General features: G+C 46.7%; 1 protein-coding gene across 1 annotated transcript in view; it reads left to right on the top strand.

Moving 5' to 3' along the window:
- The window catches only part of TRAPPC9 (trafficking protein particle complex subunit 9), a 2,424,721-nt gene that overhangs the window by 472,204 nt on the left and 1,928,488 nt on the right, over window positions 1-24,029 (top strand). The window contains exon 10 of the mRNA XM_078686702.1: window positions 23,682-23,808. Within this exon, the coding sequence (XP_078542828.1) occupies window positions 23,682-23,808 (127 nt within the window). The remainder of the gene's footprint in view (window positions 1-23,681; window positions 23,809-24,029) is intronic.

Here is a 24,029-nt window from a genome sequence, read left to right on the forward strand (position 1 = left end):
TAGTATGCAGCTCTCCATGGCCAGAAGGTTACATTAATACAACATATAATTGTTGTAGAGCTGCAAATTTGTCTTCATAAGGACCATAATACAAAACTAATGATTAGAGTAGGTGTTTTAGTAGTAAGCTGTTGTTATTTTGACACATTATCCTCCATGATCAGTAGATTGTAATCTTTCACAGGAAACCTTCAGCTGAAAGAAACTAGCTTCCTCTCTGTGAGCTGCATAAGTGGATGACAAAAATGTGTGTGGTATCCAATCCGGAAGCCATTCTTTATCCAGGCTATTTTAGAAATGAGTTTCCTGAACAAAGGAAAGATCAGGATTGAACTCCTCTAACAAACACATTACTGAAGACCTGGCTCTTCAGCTGGCCCTGACTCTAGTTGGGCCTATGCATCTACTGTTTTAGCGGCAGGATACCCTCCCAAGGGAGTTGTACCCTATACGAATCCACATAAGATAATTGCTGTAAACGTAAACCGATTATTTTACATATGAGCATTGCATGAAATTATTTTAATTGTTGCGATAGAGAAGTGAAGAGACTTGATAATGTGATCTTACTATTAAGCTTTAATCATATATTGAAAACCAGGCAACCAGTTCCCTTGCTTATCCTTAGTGCTCCCTACCAACCCCTCCCTTCCTCCAACACTTCTCTGTAGAGGGCATTACACCACCTACCCCACCTATGCTGTCTATCTTAGCCCATACCTGAGCTCACCCAGTGAGGCGTGGAGCAAGCTTCACTCCCCTTACTCCCCCCCCCCCCCCCCCAATAAAAAACATTGCTTAATATGTTGGCTGGCATTCAGCCAGTGAGTAGGAGCCATTCCGTGGAAGAAAATATATATTTTGCATTGCCCCAGGGGGAACAAGTAGACTTTTTTTTATTTGTGCAGACTCTTTCAGTATGTTCTTTGATGTTCCTTAACAATCTCTCAGCCTCTTAGATTTCATCAAGAATGAAGACTTGACCATGCCACAGCACACGGCTTTTGGGCTGATGAGCAACTTCATCTGGAAACTTTATAGTCTTAAAATCTTGAATAGTGGCTTGCATATCCTTGCTTGGTTGAGCGGTCTCATATGACATATCCAGGAAAAGCCAGACCACATTGCCTTCAGTGGATCTGAAACATTTAGCAGTTTATTCCTCGGAAAACATGTTCCTTAATTCTATAGACCAATAGCCAAAACTGCACATGATGGAGATCCAACTTTTGGATTGTAAAGAGAAACTCGGGAAGCTCAAGAGATAGTGAGATCCATATCTGCTACTTCAACTGATTTGAAGATGTTATCTTTGATGAATTTCGTAGATTTAGTCTCCTGCCTCTGATTTCCAAGTCCTATTTTTTTAATGTTTTTATTTATTTTATTTCCTATTAATTTACAAATTATCATTCCAGATTGCTCAATTGGACCATGTGTAATTTATCTCCTGTATATCGAATCCAAAGTGCTAAATATTCCAGTCGCTGATTTAATTGTTTTAGATGATCTTTTATGCTGTGGACCTCTTCATTATTTCCAATTTGAACTTCTCTATATTTTTGGTCACTGTGAAAAATGTGTTCAAGTTTATTCAAGAACCTGGATAATTTACTTTCGGTGTCAGCCGGTTGCACAGCATTGCACTTTCCTTTGTTTTTTTTCTACCTTAGCCTGATTTCTCATTTCACAAATCCGTTTAGACAAGGCTATAGGGGAAGCTGATCCTGTATCCTCACCAAATCCGAACTTCAAGACTACACTGTCTGAGGATAACTCCATAGATCTTATTGAATCTGATTTTTTTGGACCGGCCTTTGATGAGGCGGAGCATATTCTGCATTCGAATACATATTTGATGCTTGCTCTTCTAGGATTTGATAGCTGTTTGATAGCTAGTGAATTTTATGAGGCACTACTTTTCTGCTTATGAGTTAATACTATTGACTTGTCAAGTTGCAAAGAGATTTACTGTTTACATTTTTCCCTTTTCAGTTTGTACTTTGCAGAGTTAGTCTTCTTTGGTATAGAGTTTAAAGGTCTAGCTTGAGTAGTCCTTGATGTGTTCAAGCCCACAAATTGAACAGGTTCAAGGCTATGTGATGAACTGTTCTCATCAGTGTCACCACGGTCCCCCTATTGGCTGGGCCGAGCATCAGGTTAGCGAGGTTGCAGGTTTGCAGCTCGGTAAGGGGGAGTCCTGCCGATGAGCAATTGAATCACGATTTATCTTCCCAATGCTCTGAGACTCGTATTCTTGAATTAACTCAGAAAGTTGTTCCTCTCTATTCATTTCAATCGGATCGGACTTGATTGGGTTAAGAATTAAGACTTGTTTGATTTTTTATTGAATCGGCTGTTACTTGGATCACTTGTCTTTTTTTAAGCTCCGGGCAGTAAATAATGGATACATCTCATCACTGACCTCAACTTGAGTCCGCAAAGCTCTTTAGTCTTTAACAAGTCCTGTTTCTGACAGAGGCCCCTTCCTGTACTTTTACATAAAAATCTACTTTTTGTTTTATTAATTCCCCTACAAACCAGTTCTCAAAGAGAGAACTTTATTGTTAATCTGGCATTATCGGTTGTGACAAACAACTCCTTCCCTCTCTCCCCTTACCTGTCTACACAAGGCTGCCTTCTGAAAGGATCGTTGAAGTTACATTTGCTATATTTTATTTTCAAACTTTTTGTAGTTCCAATCACTCCAAGCGTTTAACTGGAAACAATATTTCCCAGCTGATTGCTTTGCATGAAACTTCCGCCGCAGATGGATCCACTTTTTCCATGATGGCACATACCAGAGCCACTTCCTCTCCCTCATTGGAGCAGTCCTCCAGAAAGGTAGCCATAGTGTGAGGCATGCTGTCCATTCTGGGCACTAGGACAGCAAGTGAAGCAGGTGCCATTAGTTGAGCTGAAGTAGTTGCGCTCATGGCCCCAGTATGCACTATTTTCACCCCTCGTGAAATCAGAGCTGTAACAAGCAAACCTGCTCAGCGTCTGTGCACGGAGCTGGCATGCTGCACACCTGCCACTGGAGGGGTAGAGCCAGCATCTCCTTGACCTCGGCCGCAGCAAGGTAGGAAATACAGCTTTCCAGCGTGGAGTCTGTCATCAGTTACCAGGGACAGTGTGTTGGAGAGTGGGTTACCAGTTGAGGCGGATGATACTTACTCAAGCTGCAACCACAAGCTCTGTCAGGGTGAAACAAAAAGCCAAACCCCAAATTAACTTGTGCTGAACCCTTTGGAAAAAAATCCAATCTGTAGGACCGGAGATATGCAATTTTAAAGATTTCAGTAAATAAAGCTTCTAAAAGCACAAAGCTCCACAGGAAGCTAACATGTCGTGCAAGACCGGGTGGCAGACACAAGTTCAGGTCAACTGCGATGGAGCACGGGCCGGATACAAGGACTAGGTTAGTCCAACTGAATGAGTTCCCTTCATAAGTCCAACTGTAAAGAGTTCCAATCACGGTGTAAAACCACGCAAGGAGCAGGAAGAGCATCGTAAATAGCTGACGATGTAGCACAAGGAGCAGGCCCTGCATCCCGTACGGTCATTGCTGTAGCACGAAGATCTTGTCGGACGTCGCAGATGGTTGTTGTTGGAACTTTGCGTTGGAGGTATTCGCCGATTCTGCTTCTCATCTGGGACTGATCTGCACTATGTAAAACTAAAAATAAATATGCTTTTCTTTTTTTATCACACTGATCATTGTTTGATTAAATGTTCCAATGAAGATGACTTGGACATGAGTGCTTTATAAGTGTAATAAATAGGAAGTAATGGTATGACTGTAAGCCTGTGGGAGGGTAAAAAATTGGGGTCTAAATTTTGAGCAAGCATTTTCTTTCCCCTAGACTGCTGCTGTTAAGTATAAAGGGCTGGTGCTAACCTGCGTACGTGGGGTTGGACAGTGAGGGGAATAGACAAATGTTTTTTGTACTATATAAATAACATGCTTACTTGATACCAGGAAGATCTAATGCAACTATTATGTAATACATTAATGCATGGAAAAGAGAATACAGGTTTGGGACGCTTGTGATCGCTTAAGGGAGCTTGTTGCAGGCTCCTTGTGGTTCTTCCATTTTGATTGTTAACAAGTGAATTTCGATTATTTTTCAGAAATTGTTATAACAAGTATATGGGCTATTTCTCTAAACTTTGCTTCCATCTGGTCATCTGGGGAATTTACAATAATGTTGGTGCAGAGATCAGCAATCTGAAGCTGTGTATCTTAGACAATTGTAAATCTACATTTGATGGCTTGAGCAACTATGTGGAGAGGAGCGTTGATGTGTAGTGGCTTCTCTGTGGAAACAAAAGCAGTGGCATAGAGTGAAAGGATGTTTAGGTGCTCCATTAAACACCAGACTTTGAAGAACAGAGATACCAAGGCAGAGTGATTTGAGAGCAGGTTTCTAGATCTCCTTTCTTCCGATGCCATCTCTGCTAGGCAAGATTCTTTGAATTTTGTGAATGCTGTATCCAGATAAAATCCTGGGCCATCCTGGCTGGTGGGTTTAAAGAGCAGTCAAAGGAAGACACAACCTTGTGTGCAAGCCCTTAAAGAGGTGAGTGGGAATTTGAGAAAGCTGGCCGGATGGCCCGAGCTGCTGCAGTAATAAGCGAATTCAAAGAAGGGACAGAAGACTGAGGTTATCTGTACATCCTAAAAATGTGCAGTGGTAATAGCAAAAAAGGTTTTCTTCACAGCGAAGGATACAGAAGTGGTGGTTCCATCCAAATCTTTATTCCTAATTGGATAAAATCACCCAGTCCTAGGGAAGGGAAGAGGTATAAGAAACATCTTCTACCATTACTGTCTCACAAGTTTAAGCATTGTCAGAATTAGAGGCTTTGCTACAATTATTTGATTGAGATGCTTGTCAGTTCATTTGTGAATTTGCAAAGACAAGTGCTTCAGTTGATTGAAAAGACCTGTTGCCAAATGCTCACTGGACCGGTGTACAAGCTCATAGGGAAACTCAGCAGATCCCGCTGGAGCTGACCTCTGTGGGTCTTATAGCTCAGCCCTTTGCTGGGTGAAATTAATGGGACCTGAAACTGTCCCGGCCACTCAAAAAGGAAGAAAGGATCCAAGAAAATCACATTCATGGATCAACTTCAGAGTCTGATCTAGTTGCGCTATCAGCAGCTCTTAATTTGGAAGAAAATTGTCCCTCTCTACTTTCCATGAGCCTCCTTGATTTCAAACAAGTTCCTAGAGGCATCTTCGATGGTGATGTCAAGGACCACATGAATTCCTGCACTTATTCCAGGAAGTCCCTTATTCCAAGAGTACAGGTGCCACATACGGTGCCTAATGCAAGTAGACATCAACATTAGAAACTTTTAAAGATAGCTCAAAATTATAAATCGTAATGTTTTGTTAGGAATCCAGGAAAACCAAATTATTAAAATCTTGCAGCATACAGTTGGGAGAGGTTCCACCATAGGAAGGTAAAAGGCCAAGGTAGTGTTTAAGTCACACCTTATTAATTACTAAGAATACTGTTTTGACAGGAAAATAACCAGAATCATTAAAGAAAGGTTGAAAAAGAGGAAGTAATCAACAAACTTAGCATGCTTGTTACAAAGTTGCATCTACGTTATTGAGTAGCAACAGTTAGTCAAAAAATGCTTCTTAGAGACAAAAATTGGCTGAGAAAATGGTGGAAGGAGCTGTAGTTTTGGAATTTTGAAACAAAAAACTAATGATTTGATTATACTTAAACAATCTAACATCTCTCGGGGAAGAATTTTAAGACCCTTGCGTGAAGCAAATTATTTCTCTAGACACTCGTCTTCAATCGAGGGTGACATACTTTTATTTTCTATTAAAGTACAGCATAAGTCTTCACTAATTGCATCTTACCTGAGTGGTAGTTTTTTTTCTTGTAGAGGTAGCTAAGGAATAGTTTTCAAGATTCAAAGACATCAATGATCTGAGATTTTGGTTGAAGAGCTTGGCCCTTCATTGCGCATTGGAAGGGAGGGCGGCTGAACATGGGTGTGCCAACGACAATCCTTGAGCAGGGCTTTATTTGACAGTAGCGCAGCCTCCAGATTGCAATATGTGGGACATTCCAGGAAAATGGGGCAGTTCGGGGGCTTGGGGTAAATATGTTCGAGATTCCAGAGTGCAGCATGAAAAGGATTTGTTTCTTTTTGGGGATAGAGTTGACCATATATAGCTAAATCTTGATCAATAGTGCCCAGAGACATCCAGTAATGGAGAGTTCCCTGGTATTTCATGGATCCTGGTCGTGAACCCAAGTATGTCAGACATTCTGACTTCAAAACACACTTATCTTCTGCTGGCTCAGTATGTATTTGCATGTATTGTTGAACAAGAGCATTTCAGATGCATAGATCAGGGGCTGTGACACATGAATATATAAGCCATGTGGCTAGAGTTTTGATGATGCATGCTGCTGACTAGCTATATGGTAACACAGACATGACAAACAGAAAGTGATTCTACATTACATATTCATGTTTCCCGGGTGGGTCAGGTATCTGGTTAGACAGCCATGGGAGAGGCATGAAAGAGTGGACTGTCTGCTGAACAGATTCTCCTATTGGAGGAAGCCAACTTTGATTGCTCTCATAGATGTGGTGAAGGGGGTTGACTCGTTATGCTAGATGTACGTTCCAGAAGAGAGATCCGAGTAAGTTAATAGAACTGAATTGGTATGAATGCTCTTTGAGGCTTGCATGAGGGTATGTATCAGGAAAGAGTTTTGTAGAGACTTAAAAGCAAAGTAGCATTGACTGCCTTGAAGATCAGTAGAAAAAAGTGTAGCTAGACAGTTGACGTGGTTAATTAATTATAATATGATGGGCGTAAAGAGGGGGTACTGTAGGAGACGACTAGCAAACTACAAAGTTTGTGTACTTTATTCACTACTGGTTTGTTAAAGGATTTGACATCTGAAAGGAGATTTGCAATCAGATTTTTCTGATGTTGAGTAACTGAATCCTCCATGATCAGTAGATTGTAACCTTTCACAGGAAAACTTCAGCTGAAAGAAACTAGCCTCCTCTCTGTGAGCTGCATAAGTGGATGACAAAAATGTGTGTGGTATCCAATCCGGAAGCCATTCTCTATCCAGGCTATTTTAGAAATTAGTTTCCTGAACAAAGGTAACATCAGGATTGAACGCCTCTAACAAACACATTACTGAAGACCTGGCTCTTCAGCTGGCCCTGACTCTGGCTGGGCCTATGCATCTACTGTTTTAGCGGCAGGATACCCTCCCAGGGGAGTTGTGCCCTATACAAATCCACATAACATAATTGCTGTAAACTTAAACCGATTATTTTACATGTGAGCATTGTATGAAATCATTTTAATTGTTGAGATAGAGAAGTGAAGAGTCTTGATAATGTGATCTTACTATTAAGCTCTAATGATATATTGAAAACCAGGCAACCAGTTCCCTTGCTTATCCTTAGTGCTCCCTACCAACCCCTCCCCTCCTCCAACACTTCTCTGTAGTGGGTATTACACCACCTACCCCACATATGCTGTCTCTCTTAGCCCATACCTGAGCTCACTGAGTCAGGAGTAGAGGAGGCTTCACTCCCCCCCACCCCCAATAAAAAACATTGCTTAATATGTTGGCTGGCATTCAGATAGCCAGTGAGTAGGAGGCATTCCGTGGAAGAAAATATATATTTTGCATTGCCCCAGGGGGAACAAGTAGACTTTTTTATTTTATTTTGCTGACTCGTTCAGTATGTTCTTTGATGTTCCTTAACAACCTCTCAGCCTCTTAGATTTCATCAAGAATGATGACATACCATGCCACAGCACACAGATTTTGGGCTGATGAGCAACTTCATCTGGAAACTTTATAGTCTTAAAATCTTGAATAGTGGCTTGCATATCCTTGCTTGGTTGAGCGGTCTCATAGGACATATCCAGGAAAACCCAGACCACATTGCTTTCAGTGGATCTGAAACATTTAGCAGTTCATTCTTTGGAAAACATGTTCCTTAATTCTAAAGGCCAATAGCCAAAACTGCATATGATGGAGATCCAACTTTTGGATTGTAAAGAGGAACTCGGGAAGCTCAAGAGATAGTGAGATCCATATCTGCTACTTCAACTGATTTGAAGATGTTATCTTTGATGAATTTCGTTAGATAGTGCTGCATAGGAATCTTGCCCTCTACAACTTTGGGTGTGCCAACAAATCGTACATTTAGTCTCCTGCCTCTGGTTTCCAAGTTCTATTTTTTTTAATTTATTTATTTTATTTCCTATTAATTTACAAATTATCATTCCAGATTGCTCAGTTAGACCATGTGTAATTTATCCCCTGTATATCGAATCCAAAGTGCTAAATATTCCAGTCGCGGACTTAATTGTTTTAGATGTGTTTAGATGATCTTTTATGCTGTGGACCTCTTCATTATTTCCAATTTGAACTTCGCTCTATATTTTTGTACACTGTGAAAAATGTGTTCAAGTTTATTCAAGAACCTAGATAATTTACTTTCGGTGTCAGCCGGTTGCGCAGCATTGCACTTTTTTTTTTTTCTACCTCATCCTGATTTCTTATTTCACAAATCCGTTTAGACAAGGCTATAGGGGTAGCTGATCCTGTTTCCTCACCAAATCCGAACTTCAAGACTACACTGTCCGAGGATAACTCCGCAGATCTTATTGAATCTGATTTTTTTTGGACCGGCCTTTGATGAGGCTGAGCATATTCTCCATTCGAATACCTATTTGATGCTTGCTCTTCTAGGATTTGATAGCTGTTTGATAGCTAGTGAATTTTATGAGGCACTACTTTTCTGCTTATGAGTTAATACTCTTGACTTGTCAAGTTGCAAAGAGATTTACTGTTTAAATTTTTCCCTTTTCAGTTTGTACTTTGCAGAGTTAGTCTTCTTTGGTATAGAGTTTAAAGGTATAGCTTGAGTAGTCCTTGATGTGTTCAAGCCCACAAATTGAACAGGTTCAAGGCTATGTGATGAACTGTTCTCATCAGTGTTACCACGGTCCCCCTATTGGCTGGGCCGAGCATCAGGTTAGCGAGGTGCAGGTTTGCAGCTAGGTAAGGGAGAGTCATGCCGGTGAGCAATTGAATCACGATTTATCTTGCAAATGCTCTGAGACTCGTATTTTTGAATTAACTCAGAAAGTTGTTCCTCTCTATTAATTTCAATTGGATCGGACTTGATTGGGTTAAGAATTAAGACTTTTTTACGCTCCGGGTAGTAAGTAATGGATACATCTCATCACTGACCTCAACTTGAGTCCGCAAAGCTCTTTAGTCTTTAACAAGTCCTGTTTCTGACAGAGGCCCCTTCCTGTACTTTTATATAAAAATCTACTTTTTGTTTTATAAATTCCCCTACAAACCAGTTCTCAAAGAGAGAACTTTATTTTTAATCGGGCATTATTGGTTGTGCCAAACAACTCCTTCCCTCTCTCCCCTTACCTGTCTACACAAGGCTGCCTTCTGAAAGGATCTTTGAAGTTACATTTGCTATATTTTATTTTCAAACTTTTTGTAGTTCCAATCACTCCAAGCAATTAACTGGAAACAATATTTCCCAGCTGATTGCTTTGCATGAAACTTCCGCCGCAGATGGATCCACTTTTTCCATGATGGCGCGTACTAGAGCCACTTCCTCTCACTCATTGGAGCAGTCCTCCAGAAAGGTAGCCATAGTGTGAGGCATGCTGTCCATTCTGGGCACTAGGACAGCAAGTGAAGCAGGTGCCATTAGTTGAGCTGAAGTAGTTGCGCTCATGGCCCCAGTATGCACTATTTTCACTGTTTGGCTTGAAAAAAGTGATAGGAAGTACCCCTCGTGAAATCAGAGCTGTAACAAGCAAACCTGCTCAGCGTCTGTGCACGGAGCTGGCATGCTGCACACCTGCCACTGGAGGGGTAGAGCCCGCATCTCCTTCACTTCGGCCGCAGCAAGGTAGGAAATACAGCTTTCCAGCGTGGAGTCTGTCATCAGTTACCAGGGACAGTGTGTTGGAGAGTGGGTTACCAGTTGAGGCGGATGATACTTACTCAAGCTGCAACCACAAGCTCTGTCAGAGTGAAAAAAAAGCCAAACCCCAAATTAACTTGTGCTGAACCCTCTGGAAAAAAATCCAATCTGTAGGACCGGAGATATGCAATTTTAAAGATTTCAGTAAATAAAGCTTTTAAGAGCACAAAGCTCCTCAGGAAGCTATCTTGTCGTGCAAGACCGGGTGGCAGACACCAGTTCAGGTCAACTGCGATGGAGCACGGGCCGGATACAAGGACTAGGTTAGTCCAACTGAATGAGTTCCCTTCATAAGTCCAACTGTAAAGAGTTCCAATCACGGTGTAAAGCCACGTAAGGAGCAGGAAGAGCATCGTAAATAGCTGATGATTTAGCACAAGGAGCAGGCCCTGCGTCCCGTACGGTCATTGCTGTAGCGCGAAGATCTTGTCGGACGTCGCAGATGGTTGTTGGAACTTTGCGTTGGAGGTATTCGCCGGCTCTGCTTCCCATCTGGGACTGATTTGCAATATGTAAAACTAAAAATAAATACTCTTTTCTTTTTCATCACACTGATCATTGTTTGGTTAAATGTTCCAATGAAGAATGTCTTAGACATGAGTGCTTAATAAGTTTAATAGATAGAAAGTAATGGTATGACTGTAAGCCTGTGGGAGGGGAAAAAATTGGGATCTAAATTTTGAGCAAGCATTTTCTTTCCCCTAGACGGCTGCTCTTAAGGATAAAGGGCTGGTGCTAACCTGCGTGTGTGGGGTTGGACAGTGAGGGGAATAGACAAATGTTTTTGTACTATATAAATAACATGTTTACTTGATGCCAGAAAGATCTAATGCAACTATTATGTAATAAATTAATGCATGGAAAACAGAATACAGGTTTGGGACGCTTGTGATTGCTTAAGGGAGCTTGTTGCAGGCTCCTTGTGGTTCTTCCAAATTGTTATAACAAGTATATGGGATATTTCTCTAAAACGTGCTTCCATCTGGTAATCTGGGGAGTTTACAATAATGTTGGTGCAGAGATCAACAACCTGAAGCTGTGTATATTAGACGGTTGCAAATCTACATTTGATGGCTTGAGCAACTATGTAGAGAGGAGCATTGATGTGTAGTGGCTTATCTGTGGAAACAAAAGCGGTGGCATAAAGAGAAAAAAGGATGTTTAGGGGCTCCATTAAACACCAGAAAGAGGTACCAAGGCAGAGTGGTTTGAGAGCAGGTTTCTAGATCTCCTTACTTCAGATGCCATCTATGCTAGGTAAGATGCTTTGAATTTTGGGAATGCTGTATCCAGATAAAACCCTGGGCCATCCAGGCTGGTGGGTTTAAAGAGCAGTCAAAGGAAGACACAACCTTGTGTGCAAGCCCTTAAAGAGGTGAGTGGGAATTTGAGAAAGCTGGCCGGATAGCCGAGCTGCTGCAGTAATAAGCGAATTCAAAGAAGGGACAGGAGACTAAGGTTATCCGTACATCCTAAAAATGTGCAGTGGTAATAGCAAGAAAGGTTTTCTTCACAGTGAAGGATACTGAAGTGGTGATTCCATCCAAATCTTTATTCCTAATTGGATAAAATCACTCAGTCTTAGGGAAGGGAAGAGGTATAAGAAACATCTTCTACCATTACTGTCTCACAAGTTTAAGCATTGTCAGAATTAGAGGATTTGCTACAAATATTTGATTGACATGCTTGTCAGTTCATTTGTGAATTTGCAAAGACAAGTGCTTCAGTTGATGGAAAAGACCTGTTGCCAAATGCTCACTGGACCGGTGTACACGCTCATAAGGAAACTCAGCAGATCCCGCTGGAGCTGACCTCTGTGGGCCTGATAGCTCAGCCCTTTGCTGCGTGAAATTAATGGGACCTAAAACTGACCCAGCCCCTCAAAAAAGAAGAAAGGATCCAAGAAAATTACATTCATGGATCACCTTCAGAGTCTGTTCTAGTTGCGCTATCAGCAGTTCTTAATTTGGAAGAAAATTGTCCCTCTCTTCTTTCGCCGAGCCTCCTTGATTTCAAACAAGTTCCTAGAGGCATCTTCAATGGAGACGTCTAGGACCATATGAATGCCTGCACTTATTCCAGGAAGTCCCGTATTCCAAGAGTATTTGTGCTGCATACGCTGCCTAATGCAAGTAGACAGCAACATTAGAAACTTTTAAAGATAGCTCAGCTCAAAATTGTAAATCTTAATGTTTTGTTAGGAATCCAGGAAAACCAAATTATTAAAATCTTGCAGCATACAGTGGGGAGATAGGAAGGTAAGAGGTCAAGGTAGTGTTTAGGTCACACCTTATTAATTACTAAGAATACTGTTTTGACAGGAAAATAACCAGAAACATTAAAGAAAGGTTGAAAAAGAAACTAATCAACAAACATAGCATGCTTGTTACAAAGTTGCATCTACGTTATTGAGTAGCAACAGTTAGCCTGAAAATGCTTCTTAGAGACAAAAATTGGCTGAGAAAATGGTGGAATGAGCTGTAGTCTTGGAATTTTGAAACAAGAAACCAATGATTTGATTATCCTTAAACAAACTAACAACTCTTGGGGAAGAATTTTAAGACCCTTGCGTGAAGCAAATAATTTCTCTAGACACTCGTCTTCAATCGAGGGTGACATACTTTTATTTTCTAATAAAGTACAGCATTAAGCCTTCACTAATGGCATCTTATCTGAGTGGTAGTTTTTTTTCTTATAGAGGTAGAGGTAGCTAAGGAATAGTTTTCAGATTCAAAGACATCAACGATCTGAGATTTTGGTTGAAGAGCTTGGCCCTTCATTGCGCATTGGAAGGGAGGGCGGCTGAACATGGGTGTGCCAACGACAATCCTTGAGCAGGGCTTTATTTGACAGTAGTGCAGCCTCCAGATTGCGATATGTGGGACATTCCAGGAAAATGGTAAATATGTTCGAGATTCCAGAGTGCAGCATGAAAAGGATTTGTTTCTTTTTGGGGATAGAGTTTTCCATATCTAGCTGAATCTTGGTTAATAGTGCCCAGAGACATCCAGTATTGGAGAGTTCCCTAGTATTTCATGGATCCTGGTCGTGAACCCCAGTATGTCAGGCATTCTGATTTGAAAGCAAACTGGGCTTCTGCTGTCTCAGTTTGTATTTGCATTTATTGTTGAAAAAGAGAATTTCAGATGTATAGATCAAGGGCTGTGGCACATGAATATTTAAGCCATGTGGATAGAGTTATGATGATGCGTGCTGCTGACTAGCGATATGGTAACACAGATATAACAAACAGAAAATGATTCTACATTACATATTCATGTTTCCTGGGTGGGTCAGGTATCCGGTTAGACAGGCATGGGAGAGGCTTGAAAGAGTGGACTGTCTGCTGTGCATTTCCTCCTATTGGAGGAAGTCAACTTTGATTGCTATCATAGATGCGGTGAAGGGGGTTGACTCGTTTTGCTAGACGTACGTTCCAGAAGAGAGATCCAAGTAAGTTAATAGAACTGAATTGGTATGAATGCTCTTTGAGGCTTGCATGAGGGTATGTCATAGTAGCTAAGGGTGCCCCCAATATGAATTTCTTTTAGGTCTAGAGGAGGGGGAGAAACCTGGAAAATACGTCAAATAGAAACCTCTGCACTGACCTATCTAATTTCAACAAGTTGGTATAACTCAAAACATTTTCTTACAAGGACACAGCAAAACTATATCAGTATATGCGACAGACAATATATAGGCTTTGTTTATCATTTATTTCTTTTAGTTTATATTTCATTTAAAAAAGCCAATTTTTTGGCAGTATTTTTCTAAAGGATTTTTTGTAACACAAGTAAAAATACATACATATGATCATTTAATATTTTTAGAAAAAGGAGTGATTTTACAGTTAAAACACAATACAAAATTCCAATTAGTACCCCCACCTAAACATTCTAATATACAAAAAGTAAAGCTAAAAAAGACCTGCTATATTCATTCATCCAAATCAATCTCACCAATCATACTCTTCATACATGCTGTTTCTTGCATACAGTAGACAAAATATCATTAGAAAAATTTATCAAACAATCAACTGAATTTCCAAGAGCCCCCAAACAGTGGATATTATTAGGATGTTATACACAAATGTTAGACATTTGTTATCCTTCTTTTTTGGGGTCCTTCTCAATTAAATTTTCCGTTGTCTGTAAGTGGCCAACGTACGTTTCGGTGTAGACATAAACATATATGCCACCTTCATCAGGGCCAATGAATATACATTGTTCTTGGAGGTAAGGGTATCTTCAGTCTATTTGTCCCTAAGTAACTATAATGTTACAGGTTACAATAAAAGTTCGTAAAAGTTTATGTCACCTGTCAATATTTAGGTGTCCAAGCTAGATACATATTTTTAACTGCTGTACTCAAAATTGCAGTATTTGATTCCGTGTAGCCAGTGCCTGTATCTTCAGAATTACAGGCACATCTATTTTCTTCTTCTGTATAAATAATTAAGGAAGTTCTTATGGCTTTAAACTGTTGCTCGAGGTAGAAGATCCTCTTGCTAGGAGTCAGTAAGGTTTTTCTTTTAATATATATATTTCACAAGTTTTAACTTTTCCAAAAGTGAGTCAATACCTCATGCTGATACAGCTTCCTTCCACTAACGGCGTTTTCGGACCAGTTTGCTGACTATTGCATGAGGGTATGTATCAGGAAAGAGTTATGTAGAGACTTAAAAGCAAAGTAGCATTGACTGCCTTGAAGATCAGTAGAAAAAAGTGTAGCTAGACAGTTGACGTGGTGCTAGTAGGCAAAGGTCATTATGTGTCTTGGGCAATTGAATACAATTTGTGTTATGAAATTAATTATATTATGAAGGGCGTAAAGAGGGGTACTGTCGGAGACGACTAGCAAACTACAAAGTTTGTGTACTTTATTCACTACCTGTTTGTTAAAGGATTTGGCATCTGAAAGGAGATTTGAAATCTGATTTTTCTGATGTTGAGTAACTGAATCCTTCTGTTGGCTTATGTGTTGGTGGTGAAGATGGACGACTCCTGTCACATCCTAGACCGGAAAATGATACTAAGATCCTTGGTACGTGGAAAGTGAAAGAGCCTGAGGGTGGAATGGAAACAATGGGAGAGAATGAAGATGGGAGGATAGGCTCGTTTATTGGCCTCTTTTTGGGGTTGATAGGAAAAAGCTGAAGAAAATTAAATATGTAGCCGCACATTAAAAAAATGCCTGGAAAACTATGACGTGTAGATTTCTGGGCCTGCTCATTGGGATCTTTGGGGATTCCCAAAAATGCTGAGAGGCAGGTATTTTATTGCGTTCGGAATCAGGATTTTACCGAGTGGTAGGGTGGAGTAGAAAAGATTACTCCCTCTCCCAAACACACCCAGCACAGGCTGATTGACGATCATGAGGCAAGTATTGGAGGGGGGCGTGGCCAAGCACGCGATGTGAACGGACGTGCCTCGTCTGAGCTCCGTGTGAGGCTCCCAAAACACGGGCCAATTATCCGGTATTTTCTGCCAGCACCGGGCCCAAACTCAGACCGAGTGTGCCCGGATACCAGACCCACCTCCGGAGCGCTTTCCAGGCGGATCGGACCACCTGACCCTCCGGCCGGCAGCGACCCTCACAACTAGCCGCCCAGTGCGCACTTCCGGCCGGCAGCCCAGACTAATTGAGGCCGGGGATCCGACCTTACGGACTAGGCCGCGGAACGAGTGACCTACAGCGCGCGGTCCGGCGCTGAGTCGGGACTGCGTCCCATACCTCGGATCCTCTACAACAGTGATCCACTGCGGGGACCCCGGACACAGGTGGGAGGTCCACGACCTGGGCTCACAAGGGCTGCGAGATCGACCCGACTTGCCTCCAGCTGCTGGGACCACCCTGCCGGGCTCCATGATTGCTAAGGGGTGAGTGCATGATCCTACCCAGAGGTCCGCATTGGCGACGACGACCCAAGGCCCCTCCAGCCCAGGGCCTATGCTACCCGGCACAACCCCCTGGACGCCCCCTGGCCTACCTGACGCCCAACCACAGGCCCGGCCCAGGAAACGGACCTGCGACGCGCTGCGGTGCACCTTCGGCGCCCTGCCCACACGAGAACCCCAGGCGCTACGTACCCCTACAACGCGGCGACCCATGGCGGACTGAATCATTGCCCCGCCGGCGCTGAACCTCGCACCCCGGCTGGACGGACACCGGTGGGACACCGAGCTGGGCCGCCACGAGGCCCGCATAGACACTGCCACCCCAGGCCAGGGCAGACTGCCGCCGGTGATACCACGGCCTTCTCTCGCACATGCCCGCCGCACGGAAGGGGTCGCGGAGCACCACCGGACCCATCTAGCACAGAGGAACCAGGACTGCGCCACGTGCGCGCTGAGGCCGCGACGCGTCGGCCCTCGCAGGCAGTCGACCCGACACTGAGAGAATCTCCCGGCCAGGTGCAGGAGCACAGATTCTCCGGCTCGCACCCCCCTCACCTCTGCCGAGTGTGGGCCAGACACCGTGGATCCCCATGTGGCACTAGGTAGCGCCTGGCACCGACCGACGAAGTGCATCTTCCCGGGCCCAGTGGACAGGCTCGCTGAGAGAGGCCTGTCGTTCCGACCCGTCGAGCTGCCACGAGGCGCAGACAAGAGGCCACCAACAGACTGGTTCGGCGCGGCACTGACCGCCACGCCTGAGAGTTCTTCTAACGGTAGCCACACGGTCAGTTCATCCTCCTCAGTCGGCTGTGTAACACGGAATCCTGGGACCCTGCGGTGAGGCGGACCTCCTCCTCCCATCTGCAGCCACACGCCATTCGCCACGGATGCAAAGTGGGCCCTGACCGGGGGACGAACGCACACCGGTCCCTCCACCACGCGTTACGAGGACGTACCCACCCGCTTGACAGACCGCAAAGGCTTCCCACATGTCCGGGGGGACCAGGGCAAAGACTGGCACAGGAGGGTCATCAAACAAGGGGAAAATGGTGAAACCTATGGAAACGGACCAGACTACATCCAAACTGGACACTATGCTGGCGGCCATGGAACGCCTGGAGGAATCCATGCAGCTGACCCGCACGTCGCTGGAGAACAGAATCGACAGAGTGGCCGTAGACCTGACACTTCTCCGTACCGACCACAAGAAACTGGCCGACCGCACCGCGACCCTGGAGCACTCGATGGCGGAGGCCACACCTAAACTGGTGCAGACGGACAAACACGTCCAGGACCTGCTCAACCGGGTGGAGTTCCTTGAGGATAGAGCAGAGGACGCGGAAGGACGGGCCAGAAGGAACAACGTGCGCATAGTGGGCCTGCCGGAACGATGGGAACGGAGAGAGACGGCGGAGCATATGGAGGCCTGGCTCAGGGAACTTCTACCAGACGGCACGCTGTCGCCGCACTTTGTGGTAGAACGGGCGCACAGAGTTCCTTCTCGCCCTCCCCCGGAGGGCTCCAACCCGAGGCCGATGCTCATGCGAGTGCTGAACTACCGCGACCGGGATGCCATCCTCCGCGAAACGCGGAAACTGTCGGATATTCAAGTGGACAATGCCAAGGTGATGTTTTTCCCCGATTACACCATCCAGGTTCAGAGACGACGCCAATCCTTCCACGTGGTGAAGCAACGGCTTAGACGATTGACTCTCAAATACTCACTGTTGTTTCCAGCGCGCCTCAGAGTGGTGGCGCAGGACAGGACCCACTTTTTTGACACCCCAGAGGCGGCCATGGCGTGGCTGGATTCGGGGGTTGACACGAACCCTGGGCCTGCGCCGCGGGAACAACGCCGGAATCGAGGCACACGCAGGCGGAGACAACGACACACCTCGAGGGCCGAGTCACCGACCAGGGCAGCGGAGATCGGTCCGACCCCGGGACAAATCCAAATTGAACAACAGGAAGCCGTCCGCATAACTGCTGAGATTAGCGGGTCACAATCGCCTATCCTGCTTTCCAACGCTAGCCCCCACTCACGCGGGAGCGAAGACGACGACTACTTGTTCGGTCTACCAGATGGCTCTAATCCGGAGGGCCTACCTGATGTCACGCCCCAAACATCGGACCTGATATCATGAACAATCCTCCTCCACCCAGCCCTGGCTGGACCGACGTGTCTTTCGTATTGGACCAGTCAACACGCCCTCAGAGATGGCTCGATCAAGGGCCCACATTGACAATCTTGGGGGCCCTGGCAACCATGGTCACCGTCTTCTGTGGGGCCTACACTTTGCTGCCAAACACCACCCCCTCACCCCCCCCACTCACCGGACTGCCGCGGAGCTGCCGTGACGCCGGGAGGGGAGCCGGGGTTACCCTGCCAGAGTCCCACCGGGACCATGACTTTAAGGGGGTGGACGGACCCCTAGAGGTGAGTGCCCCTCCCCCCCTGGGAGACGACAGGTGCGCTCCTGCTTTGGGATCGAATGTCCGGGTTAAGAGACACTGGGAATCGGTCCTGGCCACGGACACTATCACTGATTCCTGGCGTCCTTTTGGCCCTCTGCCTGTGGCAAGGGAGCCGCTGCGGCTCTTCGGACGTAACGAACTACCTTGTTTCACTCAAGTGCTGTACTTAGTCATCCCCCCATTGACCTTACGGTTTGATTGAGCTCGATAGAGCGTTTGGGCGGCGACTTGTTTTTGTTGTTGCCCTTTTGGTATTATGTTTATGTTCATGTTATGCCTTCTGAGACTAGTGCTGGTACTATCCTGCTATTGCGTGCATCCTTGGGTTCCGGGGCGGGGCTGTGGGGTGATACTGCTCATTGTTTGCAGCTGCTGCGCGGGGACGGGTGGGGCGGGTGGGGGCCTGGGAGGGGGAGGGATGGGTGCTTGACCATGATCAGCGTTGTGATGGCTACGTTTAAATTTTGTACCTGGAATGTCCGGGGCATGCACACACCTTCACGCAGATACCAGGTATATTCCTACCTTAAACGACATCAGATTCAGATTGCATTGCTCCAGGAGACACACCTAGTTGCCACTGAGGTAGCCACACTTCGCCGCAAATGGAGGGGTCAGATATTTGCCACAACCTTCTCGGCGTTTGCGAGAGGGACCTTGATCTGGGTCCGACCCGGGGTTCCATTTGCACTCACACACAGCAGTATTGACACTGAGGGACGCTACGTCTTCATACAGGGCAGACTTGACGGGCAGCAGGTAGTCATAGCCTCACTCTACGCTCCTAATGTGGAACAGGGGAAATTTTTCACACGGCTGTCGGCAACGATGGCGTCATGGCCGGGCGTACCCTTGATGATGGGCGGGGATTACAACTGCGTGTTAGACGCTTCCCTTGATCGTTCGTCCCTTCCGGTAGCGCTCGCCCCGGTACAGGCGACATCCAGGGCCCTCCTTGACTGGGCGGCGCAATGGAACTTACAGGACGCATGGCGCGTCAGGAACCCCACCGCCCGGGTATACTCCTACTACTCGGGAGCCCATTCTCTACATGTCAGGTTAGACAGATTCATGCTGTCCCGTGACCTGCTCCCCTCTGTGTCTGACACTGACTACCTTGGCCGGACGCATTCGGACCATAACCCGCACACGCTGGTATATGGATGGAAGCGCCCACGCCCGCCCGTACCAACGTGGCGCCTGCAACCGGATCTCCTACTTGACACCCCGTTCCGAGAGGAAATCTCCGGGAGGATCTTACGGTACTTCGAGGACAATATGGACTCGTCCTCCTCCCCGAGAATCGAGTGGGACGCCTTTAAAGCGGTGATCCGGGGTGGCTGCCTCGGTGTCCAAGCAAGCTTGCGTAGGCAAGTGGAGAGAGATCTGCTGCAGGCGGAGGAGGCTCTGTTGGACAATGAACGGGAAGCAGAGAGGGGAGATGATGCCCAACTCATCTCAGCCAGAGCGGACCACGCGGCTCTGCTGGAACGCCTAAAGAACATCAACTTCGCAGCACATTCCGCGCGCACCCACAATGCAGGCGACAAACCTGGCAGACTCCTGTCATGGTTGATACGACAAGACACGCACTCTGCATCGATCCTATCTATCCGTACACCCCAGGGCGTTGAGGTCTATACCCAGCAACAGATCCATGATGCGTTCACGTCGCACTACAAATCCCTGTACAACTCGCGGCTGCGGGCCACGGTGGTGGAGATCATGGACTATCTGACGTCTTTACAGCTCCCGACGGCTACCGCTGCCCAACAGGCCGAACTAGGAGCCGCGCTTACTGGTGAGGAGTTGCGTGAGGTGATTTTCTCCCTCTCCAATTGCAAAGCGCCGGGCCCTGACGGGCTCCCGGCGGAGTTTTACAAGGCCTACTCCCTGGTCTTAATACCGGAACTGCTGAAAATGTATGGGGCAGCACTGGAAGACGCTGAACTCCCGGCGTCCCTGAACGAGGCTAATGTGGTCTCCCTGCTGAAGCCGGGTAGAGAAGCGAGCGACCTCGGCTCCTATAGGCCGCTAGCGCTCCTCAATACCGATTATAAAATTCTTGCAGCGGCCCTAGCCCGGAGACTAGCGCCACTGGTCCCCACTCTGGTACACTCTGATCAGAATGGCTTCGTACCCACACGGAGCACGTCCTACAATCTACGCCGTTTTTTTAGAATCCAACGCTATGCGACCCCAGCCTGGCCACGCTCGGGATGCATCGTCCTTGATTTGGAAAAGGCGTTCGACTCGGTGGAGTGGCCATATCTCCTCCGTACTGGGGGACGCTTACGTACAGATGGTGGGACTCCTCTACCAGGCCCCAGAGGTCCGGGTCCGGACTGGACGGTTGTTCTCGGACAGGATCCACATCGGGAGGGGCACCAGGCAGGGCTGCCCCCTCTCCCCCATATTATTCGCCTTAGCGATGGAGCCACTGGCCGAGATGCTCCGCAGCTCCGGAGACGCCTGGGGCATACAGCTGGCGGATGGCACACACTCGGTGTCTCTATATGCCGACGATCTGTTGCTATATGTCAGAGATCTCACGCAAATACCAGCGGCGCTCACGGACATGTTTCAGATATTTGGCGACATGTCGGGGCTCCGTGTCAACTGGGCCAAATCTGGGACTTATGCGTTCGATAGCGAGATGCCACAGTGTGATGTACGCATGATGGGGGAGACGCTCCGATGGCACCCGACGGTATTTCGGTACCTGGGGATATTCATATATCGAGACCCCGTAGACCTCCTGGAGGGGAATCTAATAAGAGCCATTTCCTCGCTTACGGCCCAGGTCGCATTCTGGAATTCCCTCCCGCTCAATGTGCCCGCCAGGGTGGCGCTGACCAAGATGGTAATGCTTCCCCGGCTTCTCTATTACTATACCAATCTGCCAGTGTATGTGCCGGCGCGCATCTTTAGAGAACTGGACTCCCTCACTCGACGCCTCATCTGGAATAAGGGGAGGCCCGGGTAGCACTGAAGACTCTGTTTGCACCCGTGGACGCTGGAGGCCTAGCGGTTCCCAATCAGGAACTCTATTACTTGGCGGCACAGCTGCAGTGGGTTGCCTACTGGCTGAGCGGTAAGAACTTGGTGGACACAGCTACGGCTGATACCATCCTGTCTCCCGTACAAGCGCTCGCCCTCTTCCACCCGCTGGCGCGGGGCCGCCCCCCCGCGCAGATCCTGGTAGCAGTGGCGAAGCGGTGCCTCGTGCGGAGCCTCCGGCTCACCAAACATATAGTGCCCTATGCCCCGAACCTGCCACTACTAGGGACGCCCCTGGGTGCAGGCACGCTCTCCTCGGCCGAACTACGCAGCTGGACTGCGGTGGACTTGGACGACCTGGGCGGCCTGTATAGCGACGGGGAGCTGTTGCCCTTCGAGACCTTGGCCGCGGACACAGAGCTGCCGATGGGTCAATTTCTGACACATGCCAGACTCCTACGTGTGTTGGCAGAGGCGTGGGGTGACCTTAGTCACGAGCCGTCCACACACCTACTCATCCAATACCTGCACGTGATGGGAGATGGTTCACACCTTGTACACTGGCTTGCGCAAGCCTTACACAACCACACGCAATTTTCCTCTCGGAGATTGAGGGACAAGTGGATGGCCGACCGTGGCACGGACTGGACAGACATCCAGTGGAATGCTATTCTGGCGGGCGCCAGGGTCGTCCCCCGCAATGCACGATTCAAGATTATACAGTATTACATCATCCACCGGGCATATCTATCTCCAGACAAACTGAATCGTTACTTCGGGCTCACTTCCTCGGCGTGTCCTAGATGCGGCCTCCAAGACTCGGACCTCCTGCATGCACTCTGGAGCTGCGCTCATCTTACCTCGTACTGGTCTGCGGTCGCGGACATGCTGACGGCGGCCACGGGCGAACCTCTTCCCAAGACTTGGGAGGTGTGCCTCTTGGGACTCTACAAGAGGACCAAACAGACCAAGATGCGGGCGCGCTTTTGGGATTTAGGCCTTATCACGGCCAAGCGTCTTATCACACGACGCTGGAAAAGTGCTGACCCACCGCGCCCTGCGGACTGGCGCCGCTCTTTTGCTAACTGGGCCTGTGCGGAGAGTGTGTCCCTTCATAGGGAGGAAACCGCTGGCCTCCGGAAATACCCGATCGCCCAGGACTGGGACGTTGCCCTGATTGCGTATCACAACGCATGCACACAAGCCGCAAATAGAGTGCCGTCCCGCTGCGACATAGGGGGGGTTCCCTCGGCTGCTGTCCGCACCTAACACAGGCTCCGCCGCCCCTTTCCTTCTCCCCCTCCCCCCCTTTCCCCCCCCCTCCCCCCCCCCCCCGGTCTTTCCCCCCACTCCGCACACCCCCTCCCACCCCCCCCCGGTGACCGAGACCGTGTGTGGCGGAAACATCCCCTGCCGCATTTGCCCTCCTGCCGCCTGTGCCCCCCCCCCCTTTTTTTTTTTTTGCCCCAACACCGCCTCCTCACTTGCCCCCACCCCTGCATGGCCCCTACCGGATGCACCACACACAGTTAGGATCCTGGGTACACTACCACACACACGAATGCTAGTCCAACAGTTTTTTGGAATGTTTTTCCCTCCTCCCAGTATTAGACTTCCCAGTTCACTTTTTGGTTGACACAGAGGCCGATTATACTGTACCCCTAATCATGCCAGTACACATCACCACTGTTGCCTCTATTCTCTGCTGCATTGTACAGGGAACTCAATTTCATGCGCTAACTGTGGACTTTCCTTTTTTGAACGCGCTAGGCCCTTTGTGCAGTGCTGCGAACTGCGGGCACTGCACCGTGAGTCACTCCCTGGCACAGTCAATTATGTACAAATGCATTTCTACCAGCACCTGTTTACTTTCACTCATGTATAACTGCTGTGTTGACGTGTACAATCTGCTGGGAACTGTTTGTGGCATTAATCCGTTGTTCTGACACTGTATGTACACTTATTGACTTATCTGTGAATTTAAATAAAGTTTGGGACCATTGGTCTTAAAAAAAAAAAAATGAGGCAAGTATTGGAGGTTTTTTTTGGGGGGGGGATTATCATGGTGGTCTCATCTGTTGTTTAGTTATTGGTTGAGCCCTTTAATGGAAAGTGCATGTGCTTGTTGAGATGGAGTTCAAATACAAAATTAAAAAGTTACTTTTTGCTTCTGTATGTAACATATTGATTTCAAGTCAGTCACCCTATTTTTGTACAGCTCACAGAATTGTGCTCCTTGTTAATTTTTTCTTTATTTCCATTTTGCTTTAGAAAAGAAAGATGTGACTCAAAGTTTGGAAAGTTATACGTCAAAATGTCCTGGTACCATGGAGGTTATCACGCTTCCTGATGGATTAACTTTACCTCCTGTTCCATTTACTAAATTGCCTATTGTAAGGTAAGATTTTCACTGCAGCCATACCCAAGTATATTACTGTTCAAAGCCAACATTTATCTTATTCTGTGGAGGATTATCTGTAGATCTGCTACCTCTACTTTTTAGGACTATTTCACTAGATTTTACTTAAGAAATCCTTAGGCCCTCTTGATAATGCAGCAACACATGTAGAATGCTAAAGTCAACCTACTCACATGAGTAAATGTGATCCAACACGGTTC

Source organism: Lissotriton helveticus, chromosome 4_1 (genome assembly GCF_964261635.1).
Source record: "Lissotriton helveticus chromosome 4_1, aLisHel1.1, whole genome shotgun sequence".
NCBI lineage: Eukaryota > Metazoa > Chordata > Amphibia > Caudata > Salamandridae > Lissotriton > Lissotriton helveticus.